Source organism: Lygodium microphyllum, chromosome 27, assembly GCF_053477565.2.
Source record: "Lygodium microphyllum isolate KBCC chromosome 27, Lygodium_microphyllum_v1.1.10, whole genome shotgun sequence".
Lineage (NCBI taxonomy): Eukaryota > Viridiplantae > Streptophyta > Polypodiopsida > Schizaeales > Lygodiaceae > Lygodium > Lygodium microphyllum.
Window position 1 is genome coordinate 101,524,643 of NC_141161.1, and position 21,980 is coordinate 101,546,622.

Consider the following 21,980-nt stretch of genomic DNA (forward strand, 5'->3'; position numbering starts at 1 on the left):
CCAGCTCCGCCAAATCATAGGACTCAAGGATGGCCAACATCATGACGCGCCAAATGCGATAGTTGTCGCCGTCGAGCTTCTGATCTGCAGGAAGAGCCGGTAAGACAGGCACCTTCCGGTCCATAATCGACTGGAACTCCAAGTCAATCTCTGTAGACATCTTCACCTGTAATGCCTTCACAAATGCAAAAGCAGCCCCCTCTGACTGTGAAAACTCGGCCTGCTAAGGCTCTTCCGCATCCTGAACCTTCTTCACCCGCCGGAGGCGATGAAAAAGCAAAACCTGCACTTGTAGGCTGAAAATTCAAACTTCCTCCGCGTCAAACAGCAGTAAACAGCAGCAAATCCACCACCTGGACTCCTTTCCTGCGCGCCCACACTCGCTTCAGCCTTGTTCCAAGGCGCAGCCCTCCTGTCTGCCCTTAAACGCAAAAAACGCAAATTTGTGTCGCGATAGAAACTCCTCTTCAGGTTAATTCTGCACTCAGTCAGCCCTCTAACACTGCTCTGATACCATGTCAGAGCGCAGTGGTGCGAAAGCGTAGGACTGAGAGAGAGAGAACGCAGAGAGAGAAGAGAGAGAAAGAGACAGTGGAAGATGAAGATCTGCTGTATAAAGTGTGCTGAATACAAAGATATGCAGATATATACACGGGCGCAGTGCGCTGGACTGCGTGTCTCCACCTCGACGATGCAACCTGCTGTTCACCTCGAAGTCCGCTGCAGTCTGCACTGTCTCCTGTCTGAAATCTGCGAACAGAAAAGGAATCTGCGCGTCACCTGTCTGTAATCTGCGAGCAGAGAAGTGTCGGAGACTGTGGAAATCCTCGGCTATTTATAGCCAAAAAAACAGGACGCAAACAGGACAAGTCGGCTGCATTAAATGCAGCCGACTGGGCTGCAGGCAGTCGGACTGCCACATGGCAGTCCGACTGCACAGTCTGACTGTGCAGCCGACTGCACATGCCTGACCTGCCTGCCTGCCTGGCTGTGATCTCTAACAAAACCTTGGACATTAGACACCCTATTGGCCCCAAAATTGGTGGCCCTTGAAATATTTCTTTATGTTATATTGCAAATGGAAAGAGTACAACTCAGATTCTCTGATCTCCTCCGCTAATCCAAGTGCTCCTTGCTGTCAAAACTAACCAGCAAGCGTCAAAACCAGTTTGCCCCTTGGTTTGCTTAGGGATTAGCATTCACCCTGCTCCTTCATCAACAAATTCAACCCCAAATTTGGCATTGGATGGCCGGTCTCTTGAATCTCCCTAGAATTCCTCAACTTCAGCTGTTGGAATTCGAACCCTGGGCCCTCAATTCTAAGCACGCATCTCGACGCAGTTATCAAAACCCTAATTTCTGTTGTAAATTAGGATTTACAACAAAGATTGACTGAAATCTCTTTCTCTAATGGCTCAAACTGCTAGAAAATGTTGAGATAACTTAGAGAGATGGCTAGGGAATGAGAGAGAATGTTGTAGAGAGAGAGATTTCAGAGTTTCATTGCGAGAACTGCTAAAAAACTGATACTGCCATGGTACCTATCACCTACAGCTTAGGTCCACCAGAAAAACTACTACCCTCTCCTATACGCTATCACTTGCACCAGAAGGACCTTGGGCTCCTATCACCTACTCTTGGAGGGCTCCAAATTGCTATCACTTGTGCTGTAGAACTGATCCCTGGTGGCTGCAAATCACATCAACAACTTCTACTTGTTGGGTGTAAAGGTCTTATGCTACACTTCCCATGTATATATTTACTTGAACATATGACCGCACCCTTGCGAGTGAGAGTGTACTATACCCTAAGTATAAATACATTCTTTTATTCTTTGTGTGTACAACACTGGTACACACCCAACTCAAGTCTCCACTCTCTACAACTGAACGCACTCCATTCTCACTGTGCACACCACTTGGGTACTCTCTCCCCCCTTCAAACTGGTATCAGAGGTTTGGCGAAGGTGTGCACACTTTCCGAAGTAAAAGCGAGTTAGTTTCATCTAGTGCGCGTGAAGAAAACAGCAAGTTATTTTTCAGCAGGCGGCTGCATGCACATCAAGGTGACACATTTCAATAAGTCATCACCTCTCACAGGCGCAGGCGACAGTCTGCAGGTGACGTCATGGCAAAGGGCGACAACTTTTCAAGCAAGCGACATGTCAGTTTCAAATTGGACACACAAGTGGCATATCAATTCTGACTAAGCGAAAGTGTTTCCATGTAGGCGACAGGTGAGGTTGGTCACACGAGTCCGCAGGCAAGCGCAAGTCAATGGCTGTATTTTCGTCAAGTTTTAGGCATTTTTCGTCATATTTTTCTCAATTTTTGCAAGCAAGCCCCTTGCTTACTAACGGGGGTTCACACGTGTAAGCATTGTTCTCAAATTTGTACAGTTCTGTTCCTAAAATTTGGGGCTTTTCCCAGATTTGATGTTGTTCATGCAAAACAAAAACTTTGACCTAAAAATTGCAAACATTGTGCGTATTTGCTCCGAAAATTTTGGCGTTTTCATGCACATGTGAAATTTTGCTCAGCTGAGCCAATTTCTCTTAAATTTGTGCACATTTGAACCCCAAATTTTGGGGGTTTTGCAAAATTTGTGAAATTTCTGAACATTTGTCCACATTTGACACTCAAGATTATGTATTAATGCAATTGGGGCATATTTATTGCAAAAATTTTGGGGCTTTTTGCATCAGTGATGCATTTTGAGCCGATTAGTGCTTTGACGATGAATTTAGACTTGGGATGTATCAAATGTTGTAAAAAGGCAGCTTCTCTTGGTACATGTATTGCTGAATGCTCATTATGCAGTGTAACACTGGTATATACAGCACTTGGGTTATTACATTTGGGCGTTATGGTGATGCATTATTGAAGCAGGAGCTATCTCTTATGTATATGTATGAGATTTAGTTCATGTATATGTTGTAATCAGCCCTTGGGACTGAAATTGCAGCAAAGCCCTCGGGCTGTTTCATGTAGATTTCCTCATCAATGTCGCCATGCAAGAAAGCTGTTTTTACATCCATTTGATACAGCTCTAAGTCCAATACAGCAGTGAGAGTAAAAAGCATACGTAGAGTGGTCATCTTCACAACAGATGATAAGACCTCTTGGAAGTCAATCCCTACTTTGGCAACCAGTCTTGCCTTGTACTTGGGTTTCCAATCAACTATCTTTACTTTGTACACCCATTTATTCGGGAGAGGCTTGCTTCCCTTGGGCAATGACACAAGATCCCAAGAATCATTTGCATATAGAGATTTAATCCCTTCCTGCATAGCTAGCCCCCACTTACTACTGAATTCGCATGACTTGGTCTCTTTGTATGTAAGAGGCTCGCCCTCATCTGTAAGCATCACATAATGCAAGGAGGGGTCAAACCTATGTGGTTGCCTTCTTACACGTGTAGACCTGCATACCCAATGATCAACATTTTCAAGAATTGGGTCTACATCTGGGGTATATTATTTTCAGCATTTATTGGCTGTTGTAAGCCATTTTCAGCATGCTGTTCATACTATACAGCACCTTCATTTTCATTATCAGCACCTGCATATTCATAATCAGCAAGTCTATCTTGTTGTCCATGACCTTCTTGTGCGCCTATTTGATGTCCATCATTATCTGGGTCAAAAATAACCAGCTGATCATCAGTTTTAGCCTGTGGTACAGCACCATGAGGCTCATTTTCTGAAGTAATAGGTGCTGTAAACTCTAAAATTTGACATTTTTCGTATCTTCATTAGAGGCTAAAGTACCTTTCAACAATTTTGCCTCATTAAACACAACATTACAGCTACGAATAATTTTCTTGGACTGAGGTAACCACACTCTTTAGCCAAATTCACCCTCATCACCATAGCCCATGAAAATGCCTTTGGTGGATTTTGGGTCAAGTTTGTTCCTCAGCTCATCTTTAACATGCACAAAAGCATCATAGCCAAATATGTGTAAATGGTCATATGAGGCCAATTTGCCAAACCAAACCTCCTCAAGGATGCCATGATTTAAGGACCTGTTCAGAAAGCGGTTGCAAATGTGAACCGTGGTTTTGAGTGCCTCTTCCCAAAATTCATGAGGGAGATTAGCAGTGGACAGCATGCACCGCACTCTTTCACTTAAAATCCTATTATATCTTTTAGCCACCCCACTTGAAGAAGGGCTATAAGGGGCTGTAAGCTCCCTCTAAATTCCATGCAAGTCACAAAAGAACTTGAATCCAGTTGATGCAAACTCACCCCCATTATCAGTTCTCAAGCATTTCAGCTTTTTACCTATCTGAGTGGGTCACAAATGCATGAAAAGTTTTAAAAACAGTAAAACTTCACTTTTCTTTTTCAACAAGTATACCCAAATCTTTTTGGAGCAATCATCTATAAAGGAGATAAAATATGCAGCACCACCCAACGATTTCACTGGCATACTACATACATCAGAATGCACTAAGTCCAAGATATTGGACTTATGAGAGACACCAGAGTAAAATGAATTTTTTATTAGCTTTTCAAACTGACACTCATTACAAAAGTCAAATTTAGAATCTTTTCCATCAACCCTCTTCAGAGGGGTAAGGACATCAAGTCCTTTCTGGCTCATATGGCCTAATCTCTTATGCCATAACTCCAAGTGATTGTAAATTTCAGCAACTGCAAGAAACTTGCCATTCAAGGCTTTACAGTGCAAACAATGCAAAGTGTCCTTCTTGGTTCCTTTTACAATCAGCATGGAACCCTTTTTCAATTTCCATAAACCACCACCAAACAGTGTAGCATAACCATGCAAGTCAAGTTGACCAACAGATAATAAACTCTTGACATCTTTCAACACAAGCTCTTGACCATTGTCTAAAGACAAGTGTATAGTGTCAATCCCATCAATATTGCAAGCATGGTTATTTCCAAGATACACCTTTCCATAATTGCCTACATTGAGCATAGCAAAACGCTCCAAGCAAGGAGTTACATTGAAAGAGGCACCAGAGTCTATAATCCAAGTCTTAGTAACACCATCATTAACTAACAAAAGTGCATCAATCACATCAGCCTTGGTAATCTACATATCGTGCATGTGGCATACAAGGGAATCATAATCAACTGCACATAATACATCAGCCTCTGTATCTGAAAGCTCCTCTATGACCACACTAGAGGCCACATTGGCCTTTTTCCTTGCCTTTGACTGCCTCAGATGCATCGGTCTTATCCTCCTTTTTCTTATCTCTTACATTCTTCTTTCTATCTTATTCCTTCTTGTAATACCTACAATTAGGTTTCTTGTGGCCCTTCCAACCACAGTCATAGCAAGTAATGTCAATCTCTTCCTTGCCTTTGCTCTTGCTCCTGTTTCTCTGTCTTGCATTTGCATTTTTCTTTTCAGCCCTGCCTCTTATATTGTACGCTAAGTTGCTACCTTCTCCACTAGACATACGTCTAATTTCTTCATTCAAGATTGAACCCCTCACCCCATCATATGGGAGATTGGGATTATTGTTAAGTGAAACCACCAAGGTCTCCCAAGAGTCAGAGGTAGTGTCATGATCAAAAAGATCGCCCTCAACTTATCATCAAAGTCTAAATTTGCATCTTTGAGTTGATTTAAAATCCCTGTAAATGCACTCAAGTGTCAAGATTGTGGGAGAGAAGAAAGGAGTCTCACTTGTAGCTTTCTTGATTGCACAATGGAGGAATACACACAAAGGTGGAGGCTGAAAAAAGTTTTTCTCTTCTTAGTTTGTGTAAGCCAAAAGAACTCAAGTACAAAGAAATAGAAGAACCCTATATATGGGTCTCAAACCGAACTCAACTAACTAAGATGGCATACTAACTAAGCCACGAACTAGAGTAGATAAGGATAGCTGTCATGTAGCTATTATTCATGGGCGGTGTACCAACCGCATCTGCAACTGACAAGTCGGTGACATAAATGCACAACGGTCACCCTGGCATATCACGAGTGGAGCTCAATATCTCAACATTCCCCCTCGAGCTCAATCCCAATTCCTGCACACCAAGCAGGTCTCTGAACTTGCGCAGCTTCTCTGCGCCCAATGCCTTCGTGAATATGTCAGCTACCTAATCCTCTGTGCTGACATAAACTAGATCAATAAGACCTAGTAAAACCCTCTCCCGCACATAGTGATAATGCACCTCAATGTCCTTTGTTCTAGCATGATAGACTGGGTTATTTACCAAGTGTATACTACTCATGTTGTCACAATAAATGACAACTGGCCCATCTGTAGGCTGATGCATATCATAAAGTAGCTTATGCAACCAAGCTACCTCACATGCAGCCATTGCTACGCCCCTGTACTCAGCCTTTGTGCTGGATAAGGCAACTGTAGGTTGTTTCTTGCTACTCCAAGTGACTGCAGCACTCCCAAAAGAGAACACATATCCACTGGTAGATTGTCTATCAGAAATGCTACCAGCCCAATCAGCATCAGTGTATCCATGCAACTGTATCTGAACCTCAGTCTCATAAAATAGTCCATACTGCAATGTGGACTTCACATACCTGAGTATGCGCCTAGCCGCATCCAAATGCGGTTTCCTTGGAGCCTGCATAAACTAACTTATCAATCCAACAGCTTAGCTCAAATCTGGCCTGGTAATAGTCATATAAATCAAGCTTCCTACTATGCGTCTATACATAGTAGGGTCTTCTAGAAGCTCACCTGCATCTGCGCTCAGCTTCACATTCTGCTCCAAAGGAACTGAAATAGGCTTACAGCCTGTCATCCCATATTTGGACAGCATGTCCAATCCATACTGCCTCTGCAAGAGCTGTATCCCACTTGGTGATCTAATCACCTCAATGCCCAAGAAATAACGCAGCTCTCCCAAATCCTTCATCTCAAACTTCTGCTTCAATAGCATTTTCACATGAAGGATATCTTCATCACTGTCACCTGTCATAATCAAATCATCAACATAAATGACAAGTAGCATAATACCTTTCTCTGTTTTTCTTACATAAAGTGAGAAATCTGCCTTGGAAATCTGAAAGCCAATAGTGACAAGATACTGTCCTATCTTGTCAGACCATGCTCTAGGTGCTTGCTTCAAGCCATACAAGGTTTTCTTCAACCTGCAAACAAATTCAGGATGAACAGCATGCACATAACCTGGTGGCGGCTCCATATAGACCTCTTCTTGCAAATCACCATGCAAGAAGGCATTCTTTACATCCATCTGATGTAAAGACCATCCCTTTGATGCAGCCATAACAATGACTGCTCTTACGGTTGCCATCCTTGCAACCGGACTGAATGTTTCTTCATAGTCAATGCCATATGTTTGTGCATACCCCTTGACTACTAATCTTGCCTTGTATCTGTTCACAGAATCATCTGCATTGTGCTTCACCTTATAAACCCACTTACAGCCAATTGCATTCTTACCTTTAGGCAAAGGTACCAATTCCCATGTAGCATTTGCTTCCAAGGCATCCATTTCTTCATCCATGGCTTTCTCCCATTTTTCTTTTCCCATGGCTTGCTCAAAAGAAGTGGGTTCTAGTTCCTGTATCACTTTGACCATATAGGCATAGTGAATGGCTGTAAATCCATCATACCTATCCACAGGATACCTAGCTCTGGTAGACCTGCGCAAAGTAGTTTCACTCCCAGGTGCTCTCAAAACATCCCTGGTCTTCCTTACTCCAGGTGTAACAATAGAAGGAATACCCAACTCATCATCAATGCTCTGTTCTGAGCCACTGGATTCACCATCCACATAAGAGTGACCTGCATTCACATCAAACATGGGCTGATCTACCTTCTCTTTTCCTTTTCGTGATACCTGCATACCACTATCTATATTGCTTTGAGAAGATTCTCCTGATCTCAATCTGCCTGTCCATGGCGAAGAATGTGAACCACTGCTAGAGGACGCTCCAGGTCCACTAATATTTTGTGACTGCTGCTGTGAATTCTGTGCAGCATTACCATTTTGTGCATCTACATCATCAATCACATTTACTGGTTTATACCAGCTACTCATCTCATCAAAAACAACATCTCTGCTCACTGTAAACTTACGAGTAGAAGGGTTATAGCATCTATACCCTTTCTGCTGCAAAGAGTAACCAATAAAGATGCACTTCTCAGCTTTTGAATCCAACTTGGATCTCAACTCATCTGGCACATGAACATAGACAATGCAACCAAAAATGTTCAAATGAGAAATATCTGGTTTTCTACCAGTATACCTCTCCTCTGGAGTCATCCCATGTATTACTGCAGTGGGAGTCATGTTCATTATGTAGACTGCTGTAGCAACTGCCTTAGCCCAATAAAAATCTGGCAAGTCTTTTTCGTTGAGCATGGCACGAGATACCTCTCCAATATGCCTGTTTTTCCTTTCTGCAATTCCATTTTGTTGTGAGGTATGACTACATGAATATTGCTGCTTTATGCCATGCTCTTACAAGAACCTTGCAAACTCATTTGAGAGATACTCTCCCCCTCCATCTAACCTTAGGCATTTTATTTGCACGCCTGTTTCTTTTTCAACCATAGCTTTAAGAGTTTTGAAATACCCAAAAACTTCACTTTTCTTTTTCATAAAATACATCCAAACTTTTCTGCTATAGTCATCAATAAAAGTGACAAAATAATGACAGCCTCCAAGAGATGCAGCTTTAGTAGTCCACACATCAGAGTGGATTAATTCCAATGGCTTCTTACTCTCTTGAACATGTCTAGGAAATGGTTTCCTTGCCTGTTTTCCAAATTGGCAGGCTTCACATACCTTATGCATTCTGCAACCTTGAATTTAGGCAATCCTGCAATAATATTTTGGGCCTGCATTGATTTAAGTCGATGTACATTAACATGACCAATGCGTTTATGCCAGATATCAATATCTGCAACTACACCGGTCCCATGTGCAAACATTGCTGCACTCAATTCAGGCATGTCTGCATCCAACATAAACATTATGCCCTTCTTCTTTCTTTTTACTATCAAGCGACCTTTATTTTTCATATCCTCAACAAAGCATCCATGAGGATTAAATCTGACCTGCAAGCCCTGCTCAACCATTTGACCAACAGAAACCAGATTCTTGGTGATATTCGGGACATGAAATACATCGGACAGATATTTCTTTTTCCCATCCTGCATAGACAAAGGAATTTTTCCAATCTGCACAATAGGATGTGCAGTATCATCACCAGTCTCCACAAATCCTAGTTTTTCCATTTTCCTTGCATCCTCCATCCATTCTGCATGACCTGTCATGTGGTTTGATGCACCTGAGTCAACATACCATACATCGTTGCTTTCTTCTGCACTTGTCACAGAATTATTCATGTGCTGCACCATAAACAAATGCTCATTTCTGTCATCACTCTGTCTACTAGAAGATGCATAATTCCCTTGTTGCAGTTTTCCATTCATGATGTCATTCTGCTTTTTATAGCAGTCTTTAGCCATATGACCAATTTTACCACAGTAGTAGCATTCAACATTACTGTTTGCATTTTGGCCTCTTTGCCATCCACCACGACCTCTTTGGCTCCCCCTGCCTCTAGAGTTACCACGTCCTCCTCCATAGGACTGGTTTTCTTGAGTTTGCTGCATATTCTGATTTCTACCACGGCCCCCAAATCGGCCTCCTCTACCTCTGCCTCTACCTCTTCTAGCATTTGAGTAGAAGACAACTTCTTTTGAAGTTCCTCCTGAAGAAGATGCACCACAATTTCTCTGCTCCTCAGAAATTAGAAGAGCAATCAACTCCTCAAAATCAGGAAATCTTTCACGGACGGAAATGGATGTTCGGAACTGTGCATAATCCTTTCCTAGACCATTCAAGGTTACAGAAACTAAATCATCATCTTCCACTGGCGACCCAATGGAAGCAAGTGCATCTGCAATCTTCTTCACCTTCATGTGGTAGTCATTGATACTCAAATTTTCTCTTTGCACATTATGCAACTCTTGCTTGAGCTACATTTTCCTGGCTTGCGTATTTGTGCTATACATTTTTTACAAAGTATCCCATGCCTCCTTTGGCATACTTGCATCTTGAATATGCACAATCATAGAGTCTGAAATGCTGATAGACAGCCGGTACATAACTTTCTTGGCTCTCTCATGCCATGCTTTAAATGCCTACATTTGCTGTTGATTGGGAACATCAGGAAAAACTCGTTCTTTTTTATTTCCTGCAACAAATTCCCAATATTCTTTTCCCATAAGGAAATTCGTCATTCTAAACTTCCATGCTTGGAAGTTGTTCTTGTCAAGCTTTTCAGTGACAATCTGTGAAAGAGAATCAGACGCCATTACAGAACATTGCAAAAAATTCTGTCACTGCAAAGAACACAGCTTCAGCCTCACAAGGGCAAATCTGCAAAACTGACGAAAGTGGTATTTGACCACACAGTCACTTCCTAGTGACGATTTTACATCAATAGGCAACAAGGATGATTCTGTAACTCCCAATGTCTCTGCGCACAGGCATACGATGCAATTTCTACAGTAACTTTTCACCGACCTGTAGAACAGTGGTTACACAGCATAAAACTGGGCCTTTTCCTGAGTGCGTGCAGAAAACTTCCACCTCCAAAACAGGCCCCGAAATGGCCTCAAATCAAAAAAACAGGGTCACCAAGGGCTAAAGCCCTTGCCCGCAGCATATACTGCCCTCTTGCTTCACCGCGAAGGGCGTCTCAACCTGAGACAATGCACTCTTGCACTTTCCGGCTGTGCTACCTGCAGAGACTTGCTCCCAAAACAGAAGAATGAAAGCAACACTGGTCCTCTTACCAGAACACTGCGAACTTGGCTTGCTTTCTTGAGCTCCTTACCACGAACAAGGCTCTAATACCATATCAAGATTGTGGGAGAGAAGGAAGGAGTCTCACTTGTAGCTTTCTTGATTGCACAATGGAGGAATACACACAGAGGTGGAGGCTGAAAACAGTTTTTCTCTACTTAGTTTGTGTAAGCCAAAAGAACTCAAGTACAAAGAAATAGAAGAACCCTATATATGGGTCTCAAACCGAACTCAACTAACTAAGGTGGCATACTAACTAAGCCACGAACTAGAGTAGATAAGGATAGCTGTCATGTAGCTATTATTCATGGGCGGTGTACCAACCGCATCTGCAACTGACAAGTCGGTGACATAAATGCACAACGGTCACCCTGGCATATCACGAGTAGAGCTCGATATCTCAACATCAAGTGCTCAACTGCAGTCTTTGACTCATCCAATCGCATATTCACCAACTTGCGCATTAAATGCACCTAATTAACAGGTGTGGTAATCTCATAGGTAGTTTTCAGCTTCTCCCATATTGCATAACCTGTATCTAGACGGACCCTTAATGTTTGTCAAGATGTCATCAGTGACACCCATCTTAATGTAAGCCACAGTCTTTTTGTTTACTCTGGCTCAATCTGCATTAGACATTAGTGCAGGTTTATCTTCCTACAAAGCATCCTCACAATCCTTTAGAAACAAAATGCCCTGCATACAGTCTTTCCAAAGGTCAAAGCCATGACCATCAAACCGTTTGATTTCCAACAAACTCTTGATGTCTAAACTAGAAGAAGTTGCAGCCATTTTATCACGAACACAAGAGTAAAAGCCCCTAAACTACAAAAGCACAAGCTGAACCAGCAAACACACTGCTGTTCTTTCTCAAACAGTAATAAATCTCTGTTGTTTGTACATGAACCAGCCACCACACGGGCCAAAATGCAAAAAATTTTACCAAATTCTGCACAAACCCCCAAAATTTCAGGTCCAAAATTGCATAAATGTCAGCCAATCTGACCCAGCTGAGCAAAATTTTACCAATGCATGAAAAACCCCAATTTTCCGAGGTCCAATGTCAGGAAATTTTACTCAAAAGAGTGAAATTCCGACAAATTTGGCAAAATCCCCAATTTGATTAGGTCAACTCGCACAATGTCTGCAATTTTTGACCTGAATGTCATTGCAGGCATAGATGGTGTTAAATTTGAGAAAAGCCCCAAATTTTTGGACTCATATTCGCACGAAATTGACAACTGTGCTTTCACGCACGAACCCATGTTAAGGCAAAAGGGGAAATTTTTGAAATTAAAGAAAATTTTGTTTTGATTTCTTTAGAAAAACTGACGGGGAGTCCATTGACCCGTCAGGGCGTCACATGGTGCCGCCTGCCCGCTCCGTGCTAGTCCACCTGTCTACTCCGTCGCTCCCACACTAGGCGTTGGTGGCTAGCGTGTCGCATCTAGTGACAACGTGCCCTGCAAGTCGCGACTACTGATCGTGCTGGTGCCTACCATTGCCCCATTGTCGCTGGTCTGTAGCATCACGCCTACCCAACTAGTCGTGGCGCCTACTGGTCTCCACACGCCTGCTGCCTCACGCCTGCTACTGCTCATCACCACGCAACCCACTCGACTGCATGTCACACGCTCAGCAGTTGTACGTCTACCTCTATCGTCATGAGCTGGACCTGTTTGCGAGCTGACTATCATCTATTAGTCAATGGTCTCAAGAAGCGCGCACAATCTGTGCTCTGATACCAGTTGTTGGAGCTCAACTGTATTGTGCAGTGTGCAGAAGTTCGAGGAGTGAGCATGAGAGTGTGATAGCTAGAGAGAGAGAGAGAGAGAGTGAAGTACAATTAGATTTGAGTGTACCAACAATGTATTGGTACACAAAGAATAAAATGTATTTATACTTAGGGCACATAAGGGTGCATTCACATATACAACTAAATAATGTGCGTGTACTTTACACGGAGGTCAAACGGACCTTTATCCCAATAAGCTTTGGGAGCCCACAGACTTTGAGCGTCTTTGGCATTTTTGCTTAGGACATCTGGGCTACAACACTCTTTATGAGCTATTGCGTCAAGGGATTTTTGAGGGCCTTCCATGCCTAAAACTATCTCAAGAATTTTGTAAAGCATGTCAGCTAGGTAAGCAGCATTGCACACTCTTTCCTCAATAGTCTATCACTCGTGCTGCACAACCCCTTAGGCTCATTCATGCAGATCTTTGTGGTTTCACATCCACTACTGCCTTGAATGGCATGCTATACTTCATTTTTATGGTGGATGATTTCTCTAGATACATATGGGTGTACTTTCTCAAGCACAAGTCCGATGCTTTCACTTATTTCAATGCTTGGGTGTTGCTGGTTCATAACTAGACTAGTCGTCATGTGGATACTATGAGGATTGATTCTAGTGGTGAGTTTACCTTCCACGAGTTCTCTGAGTTTCTACAAGAGCAAGGCATTGCACGCCAGCTTACCCCTACCAACTCCCTTGCACAAAATGGAGTCATAGAGCATAGGAACCAAACAGTCCTGAATATGGCATGCTCTATGTTGTTTGCAACAAAGCTCCCTACAGTCATTTTTTGGCTCTAGGCCTATTATTTCACTTCAAAGTTTTCAATAGTCGTGCTTATGTGCACACTCCTAATGACAAGATAGGAAAGCTCACCCCTCGAGCACATCTCTTAATTTTTGTGGGCTATTCTTCCAAAGAGAAAGCCTATCATTTGTTCAATCCTCAAATGGACAAGGTAATCATTAGGCAAGATGTCATCGTTGATGAGAGGGACACTGTGCAATCTTTTGCGTTGGACTCTTTGTCCTCACCTTTGCTCACATCATTTGAGATTGTGCCTACTGAGCTGAGTCTACTACCCGCTCCTAACCTTCTTGCAGATCGTCCTCGCTCACAAACGGGTCATCAAGACGAAGTGGATTTCTAGGACCAAGCTAAAGGCTAATGGTACTTTAGACAAATACAAGGCTTGCCTTGTAGTATAAGGTTTCAAGCAAAAGCATGGCATTGACTATGAAGAAACCTTTGCACTAACCACTTGGTTTGAAGAGAAGAGTGCGCAATGAGAGTGCGAGACAGAAGCAAGAGCACCAGTATTGAGAGTAGGAGAGAGTCAATGCAAAGATAGGTGTATCAAATTGTGATGGTACACAAAGAATAAAAGAATGTATTTATATGTTATACACAAAGACGAAGAGACTTCACACCCAACAACCTTCCACTTAAAGGCCCGACGTGGTACCTTTAAGCTAACCAACTCCCACTAAACGGATGCAATGCTCATGTTGAGCCTTTCCAAGACTCAGTGAGAACATCTGCAGGGTTATCTTGAGTTTTAACCTTAGTCAACATGATTAGACCATCATCCAAGACCTGTCGAATAAAGTGGTACCGAACAACTATGTACTTGGTACGTGCATGGAACATGGCATTCTTAGCCAGACATACTGCACTCTGGCTATCACAACCAAGCACTAGAGTACGTGAAGAAAGACCAAAATCCTTGACCAGACAGCCAAGCCAAATAGCTTCCTTAGAAGATTCGGTGGCTGAAATATATTCAACCTCTGTAGTACTCAGTGCCACAATTTTCTGCAACCTTGAACACCAAGAGATAGCCCCACTAGCCAATGTAAAGACATATCCACTGGAAGATTTCCTAGTGTCAAGATCTCCTGCCATGTCCGAATCACAAAATCCCTGCAACTCTAGTGTACCCTTTCCATAGCATATACACTTCTCTTGTGTATCTTTTAAGTATCTGAAGATACATTTTACTAATTCCCAATGTGGCTTGCCAAGGTTAGACATGAATCTACTAACCATTCCCACTGCATGAGCAATGTCAGGGCGAGTTGCAACCATGGCATACATCAAAGATCCACAAGCTGGTGCATAAGGTAGGCCCTTCATAGCACTAGCAACTGCATCATCCTTTGGGCAATCAGCTTTGCTAAGCTTTGTATGTGGCGGTAAAGGCACACCAAGAGGCTTAGCATCAGCCATATTAAACATGTCAAGTACTTTGCTAATGTACTTATCCTATGAGAGAAACAAGTGCTGCCCTCTATCTCTTTTAATGCACATGCCCAAAATGTGTTCAGCTGCCCCCAAATTTTCATTGAGAAGGCTGAACTCAAATGCCTTTTAAGACCATTCAAAGTATTCTTATGCTTTCCTGCAATCAGCATGTCATCCACATATAAGACCAGCACAATAAGGCTTCCATCATCAGCCTTTTTAGTGTATAAGCAATGATCTGCATGATTGCATTTAAATCCATGGTTGAGCATGAAGGTATCAAACTTTTTGTACCACTGTCTAGGGGCTTGTTTCAGCCCATATAAGCTGCAATTCAGCTTACAAACCAAATGCTCTTTGCCCGGGATTTCAAAACCTTTGAGATGTTTCATGTACAGCTCTTCATCCAGGTCACCATGAAGAAAAGCAATCTTCACATCCATCTGATCCAACTCTAAATCCAAGGATGCAGTGAGAGCAAACAAAACACGAAGTGTAGTCATCTTCACCACTGGTGAAAAGACTTCCTGGAAGTCTATGCCTTCCTTCTGTGTATAGCCCTTAGCAACCAACCGTGCCTTGTACTTGGGCTTCCCATCAATCCATTTCACCTTTTAAACCCATTTGTTAGGGATAGCTTTTCTATCCTTGGTCAAAGGTATAAGCTCCCATGTGTTATTTCCATACAGAGACTTCATCTCTTCTTGCATAGCAAGCTCCCACTTTCTCTTGTTTTCACAAGATTCTGCCTCTCTAAATGTCAAAGGCTCGCCCTCATCAATCAACAAAATGAAGTCCAAAGATGGCTGAAACCTCTGTGGCTGTCTTCTACTACGTGTAGACCTTCTTACCCAATGATCTGTATTGTTAGGCAATGGACCTACATCCTCGCACATATACCATGACCTGGTGACTGGTTTTCAGCATTTCTTTGCTGCTGTAACCTGTTTTCGACATGTTCTTCTAGCTGTCCTATTCCATCCTGTGCATCTATTTGCTGTCCATTATCTTCTGGCTGTAGCACAATGGGTTGCTGCTCATTTTCAGCATCAAAAGGAACAGAATCTTCAGCTAATGGCTGCTGAATGGCTGGCTGTTCATGTTGAAATTTGACCTTCTTTTTGTCAAGGTCACCATGTGTAGCATTTTTCAGCAATTTTGCCTCATTAATTCCTGAGGGAGCCAAACTCTATAACCCATCTCTCCCTCATCTCCATATCCCATGAAGATTCCCTTGATGGATTTCATGTCTAGTTTGGTCCTCTGATCTACAGGTGCATGCACAAAGGCATCACAAAACCAAAGACATGTAAAATGGTCATATGAAGCAGGTTTGCCAGACCAAACGCCTTCAAGAATGCCATTTTCCAATGCACGATTGGGAGAGTGATTGCATACATGAACTGCAGTTTTAAGAGCCTCTCCCCAAAATTGCTGCAGAAGATTAGTTGTGGACAGCATGCATCTAACTCTCTCACAAAGCGTGCGATTATATCTTTCAGCCACGCCATTTGATGTAGGATTATAGGGGGCTATCAACTCCCTCCTTATACCATGCATCTCACAAAACTTTTTGAACTCATTAGAGACATACTCACCCCCATTATCCGTTCTTATAGCTTTCAACTTAAGCCCTTTCTATGTGGTGGTAACAAAAGCATGAAACTTTTTAAAAGCATCCAACACTTCCTTTTTGCTCTTTAACACATACACCCATGACTTTCTACTGAAATCATCAATAAATGTAATAAAGTAACGTACACTCCCACATGAATTAACAGGCATAGTGCATACATCAAAGTGTACTAAATCAAGAGCATTGGACTTCTTAACAACACTAGAGTAATAAGGAGAATTCACATGTTTTCCATATATGCAATCATTACAAAATTCGAGACCAGAGCCTTTTACATCAAATCTCCCTAAAGAGGAGAGAACCTAAAGACCTTTCTGGCTCATATGGCCAAGTCTTTTATGCCAAAGTTCCATCTATGAGTGGACTTCAGCCACAGCCAAGAACTTGCTAGGTAATGCTTTACAATGCAAATAGTACAAAGTCCCCTTTTTGCTGCCTTTAACAATCAGCATAGAGCCCGTCTGGACCTTCCGAGATCCACCACCAAAGGTAGTAAAATACCCTCTTGCATCAAGCTATCCAACTGATAGTAGACTTTTCTTTATGCCAGGTACATATCTGACATCATGCAAAATCAGCTCTTGACCATTTTCAAGGGCCAAGTGAATGGTACCTACACCCTCTATTTCACATGCATAATTGTTGCCCAATTAAAATTTGCCTAGACAACCTAAAGAGTATTTAGAAAATGACTCCAAAGAGGAAGTGACATGAAAGGAGGCACCGCTGTCCACTATCCATGACTAAGACAGCCATTATGGGCTTAAAGTAAGACATCAATCACCTCCTTTTTAGTGATGTGCATATCATCTGTTGTTGCCATAATATCTGCATCATTACACTCAAGCCACATGGCCTCCTCAATTGGAAGAATCAGTTCACCTTGTCCCAATTGTTCTTTCAAGTTCAAGTGAAATATATCGAGCAGTATACTCAAGCCACATGACCTCCTCAATTGGAAGAATCAATTCACCTTATCCCAATTGTCTCTTTTAAATGACTAACGTGGAACACAAGGTAAACTTGTATTTTCAAAGGTAAATCCAACTCATAGTATATACTACTTATATTCTTAGTGATTTGGAAAGGATCACAATACTTCGAAGATAATTTATAGCATTTACCAATAGTGATCAAATCAAAGTCCTTTGGGACTTTAAGATAAACCCACATGCCCTCTTGGAGCTCTCAAGGAACATGATGTTGGTTAGCATAAAATGCAGCACTATCCTAGGCTGTTTAAATGCTTTTCTTCACAATCGTCAACATTTCGTGCATATCATATTAAAAGTCATCCACAGATTTTCACTCTCTTGAGCTCAAAGGCAATTGGTTCTGGCTCACAACCATGCATAAACATGAAGAGCTAGTAGCCAAATGCATAGCACTATTATAAGCAAACTTAGTCTAAGAAAGGTAACACTTCCAATCAAACTATCTATGAGAGACACATGGATATGGCATATCTGCCATTGTTAAATTTGTCTTTTTGGTCTATCACGATTTCAAGATGCTCCGAAGGACGACATGGACAATCTAGTCAATTTTTAGAAAACCATTTGCCAGAATGGCCAAAGAACTTAAGGTCCCAGTCACTAACTATTTCATCGAACCATAAAGTTTGTAAAGATGTTCAACAAATAAACTAGCCAACTCATGGCTTTTCATGATCCTCTTTGTAGGAATAAATAAATTCATTTTCATCAATCGGTCGACCACAAGCCAGATTGTGTTATGACCTCAATTCATAAGGGATAATCCTAGTATAAAATCCATAGAAATGCTACTCTACTTTCTATCGAGATTTTCTAAAAGACATAATATCCTTGCTTGTTTGTACCACCAAACTTTATTAAGCTAACATTGCGGGCACTCATGTACATTAGACACAACCATAGTCTTAATGTATGGCCAATAAAACTAACAAGTAACAAAGGCCAAGGTTCTATATACGCCAAGGTATCCAACACTCAACGCATCATGACACTTATATTTTAAAAAAATTACAAATATCCTAATCATCAGGCACACATCCTTTGCCTTGTTTAAAAAGTAATCTATTACAAATGGAATACTTTCTTGCCATCATGAAAAGGAACAAAGATAGGTGCCCGACCAGCAAACTTGGCCTATAAAGAGCCCATAAACATATACACCTATGATTACTCAGGTTCATCCAGCATTGTCACATATGGCTGGCCCCAAAGAGACATCTTATTGTCCAACAAAGATATCTTATGGATTACCAACAAATGGCTGAATCATATTCTGCAGATCTCAGCTTCGAACAAACGCTTATGAATTTCACTTTCATTGGGTGGGTGCTCTAGAAGTATCCACCTACCCTGACTCAACACACGGTGCTGTTGCAGTGCTGTCGATAGATGCAACTGAGCTATTACAGTTACAAAGCTCCTTCGTGATTCCCAACTTTCTGAATCCAATTGGAAGTTTCATATTGCAATTCATAACGAAACAAATTGGGAATGTCGTACTGCAAATCATGACCTGTGATTATGAAGTTCCTTCGTGATTCCCAAACTTCTGAGACAAATTGAAGTGTTCTACTGCAAATCATTATGCAAGTCCACTGACCCCTGCTAGCCCAATAGGTGACCGGATAGGGCCACAAATACCAGAAACGAGATCAAAATCAACAGCTCCCATCCACGTACTTAGAATTCAAGAATTCTAACTTTAATCGAGTTAAACCTTGGATCGCAAATCTATGGCTGTAAGAACGCAGTGCACGATGCTTGATCTGGAGTTTTGGTGCTCGCAGAAACCAAATGTGCACAAACAATTGCTCCTTGAAATGCAATCAGATCTATGGACATTTGTATGGAGGAGAAGATTCTCCTTACCTTGCGGCATTTACAGACCACCATGGCCTGATTTGCTCGACAATCGACGCGTGAGGAAGAAGCTGCGCGATCTCTGTTTAGTAAATGTTATCAATATCAATTGCAGATGGTAGATTTCCTTTCGCACTCTTGTTAATTACGAACTAATATCATTATTTGTTTTTAATATCACTGAAATAATATCGCATTTATAAAAACTAATATCACTAAAAGTCGGGAAATCATCGAAAACCCCTACAATTTGTGAAAAAACCATCGTTAGGACCTAATATCACTTAGAAGTCTGATTATTATGAAAAACCCCTATATTTTGTTAACTATATATCTCAAAATACCCTACAATTATTATGAGGTGATAATTATGAAGTAATAATAAATCCAACCGAGATTGGCTAATATGCTATCACCCAAGTGGTTGGCAAGAAATCTCCATCTAATTGGAGGAGATCGGACTATCCTTCTCAACATATATATTCGTTCAACCGATATCACCTCTTGTAGAGAGTGCAACAACCTCATTGTTGTCATTTTTGGGCTATCTATCATTGACTTTTCGTTTTCCAAGTGCTCCTCTGTATCCACATGCTTGTGACTTCCTAATTCAAGAGTAAGGGCATGGTTGCACCCAAGGCTAGAGGGGGGAGGTAAATGCTATTCCCCCCACTGGCCTTGGGATCACCCCCAATGTGCCCCTACTAGCACCCAAAACAAGGGTGCTAACATAGTGTTAAGAGGGTTACCAACATCAATGCATCTCATTGGTCCCTGTAGAATGCATGCACTTCGAATCTGTCAAGAAATAACACTCTGGCCAATCGATAATGGCCTCATAAATGCTACATTCCTAGTGCTCCTAGGTGTGACCACCTCCTTTATCTATCTCATTAGAGGATCTTTAAGGTCTCGAAACAACCCTGTAAGAAATCCTAGGGAGAGATTTTTTTTTTTGCAAAAACATGTACCCCATATTTCATCAAGCGACATGAAAGTCTCTCTATCTAGACAACTCAAGGCATGGAAAAAACACATTATCAAGTCAAAACAACTATATGAATAATAACTCATAAAAGACAAGAGGGATATGTAAACTCTTGTGCAAGCAAAGACCTTTACAATGGCTACAAACAAGGCAGAGAGAAGGCAAAAGATGGGTTTCAAGGCAACCCTTGACTTCTTGATGGCTCTTTTGAATATGTTGTATGGAGAATCTTTTCTTTCAATCCACTCGACAAGGCCTTTGAATTTCAAAACTCTATTTTCTATGGCACGACAACCAGAACAGTTTCATTTCTTTATGGTCAAAAGAAACAAAGTTTGTGTGCCAAAATTCAAACATAGCTTTTGCTTTACAAAGATAAAGACAAAGGAGACAAGAAGCATACAACAAGTTCATGTGCAAATCGGGAGTTTTTACCATGATTGGCCTCTAGGGAGAGACAAGGTAGAAAATGGAGCCATAACATATTACCATCCCATATTATATTAAATCAAATAAAATGTCCTTATTAGCCAAGGAGAAGCCTTCATACAAATATCAAGGATGGTGGAATCATTTACTTATGGATTAAAGCTTTATTTGCCTTGTCTCTTGGGATCAAAGAAGTGGCTTCATCTTATTTTTCTGTCTTCCATAATCTTCATTACCTTCGTTCCCTAATGTTGGTAACTCTATGTGGTGCTAACCCAATTGGAGGCAATATTTCTATAGGAGCCCTTCTTTCTTTCGCTTATAAAAATTGCATTTTTCTGTAAGGGTGCAAGTTTTCTAGTTCCTTAACTATTATTGCAATAGCATGAGCAATATACAAAAAAGTAATATGAAGCCTTCAATGATTGACACCCATACCCAAGGCAAAAATACCGCAATGCAAATTGCTTTTTGACCAAAATTACTTTGTTTGCATTCACTAGGAGAGTATAATTACACGAAGCCTAGATAACACTTTGAGCACAAACAAGGGGAATCTTGCATTGTCCAAAGAGAAATAATTATCAAATCATATAATCCGTAAAGTATATACATAATGTATGTACATCAACTAATTTGATGTTTTCCAAAAACATGTCATGGGCCATTGATTGTTTTATATTATCTTTCTATGATTTAATTGACGAATATATTGAGAGAGAGAGAGAGAGAGAGGCGCATCTTTGTTGTGGCCTATATGATTTAGAGGTAATAGTATCAAATATCTTTGAGCATCTTGCTTGCGTCGTAAGGAAGTTGCTATCGTAAACTAGGACATGTTTGCAAATGATCATGCTCTAATGCTAATGCCTCAAATGTCCCCATATTGGCTAGGCCACATCATTTAACAATTGCAATCCTTTCCTTTTCCTATGTGGCAATTGCTCCTAATAAGCACTAGCTTTATCAAATATCTTTTGAGGATTGAAAGGTGAGAAGGATCGAAGCTTGTACGGGAGAACTATGGCGGAAGAGTAAGAGCAAGAGAGACTCACAATGTGGGAACTCCAACCATTACAATGTGTAACCGGCCTTTCCTCCATTCATCTGTCACTAAAAGAATAAAGAATAAAGTGACAGTGATGGGCGCCCACCGCCTGTAGTGTGCAGGCGTGGGTATTGTCATTGTAGTAATACACGCGCGTGGAGGCAAAGGCGCCTTTACCCCCAACAAC

At 41.5% G+C, this 21,980-nt stretch overlaps 1 protein-coding gene across 2 annotated transcripts in view; it reads right to left on the reverse strand.

The window, feature by feature from the left end:
• LOC148012660 (RING/U-box superfamily protein) overlaps positions 1 to 19,488 on the reverse strand; it is a 53,558-nt gene extending 34,070 nt beyond the window's left edge. The window contains exon 1 of one of the 2 annotated variants that reach the window (XM_087668692.1): positions 19,338 to 19,488. In XM_087668692.1, coding sequence (XP_087524818.1) covers positions 19,338 to 19,361 — 24 coding nt within the window. In that variant the 5' untranslated portion in view covers positions 19,362 to 19,488. Of the gene's footprint in view, positions 1 to 3,560; positions 3,638 to 19,337 lie in introns of those variants that run through there. The other variant, XM_087668691.1, reaches the window with a different exon arrangement.
• Between the last annotated feature and the right edge of the window lie 2,492 nt (positions 19,489 to 21,980).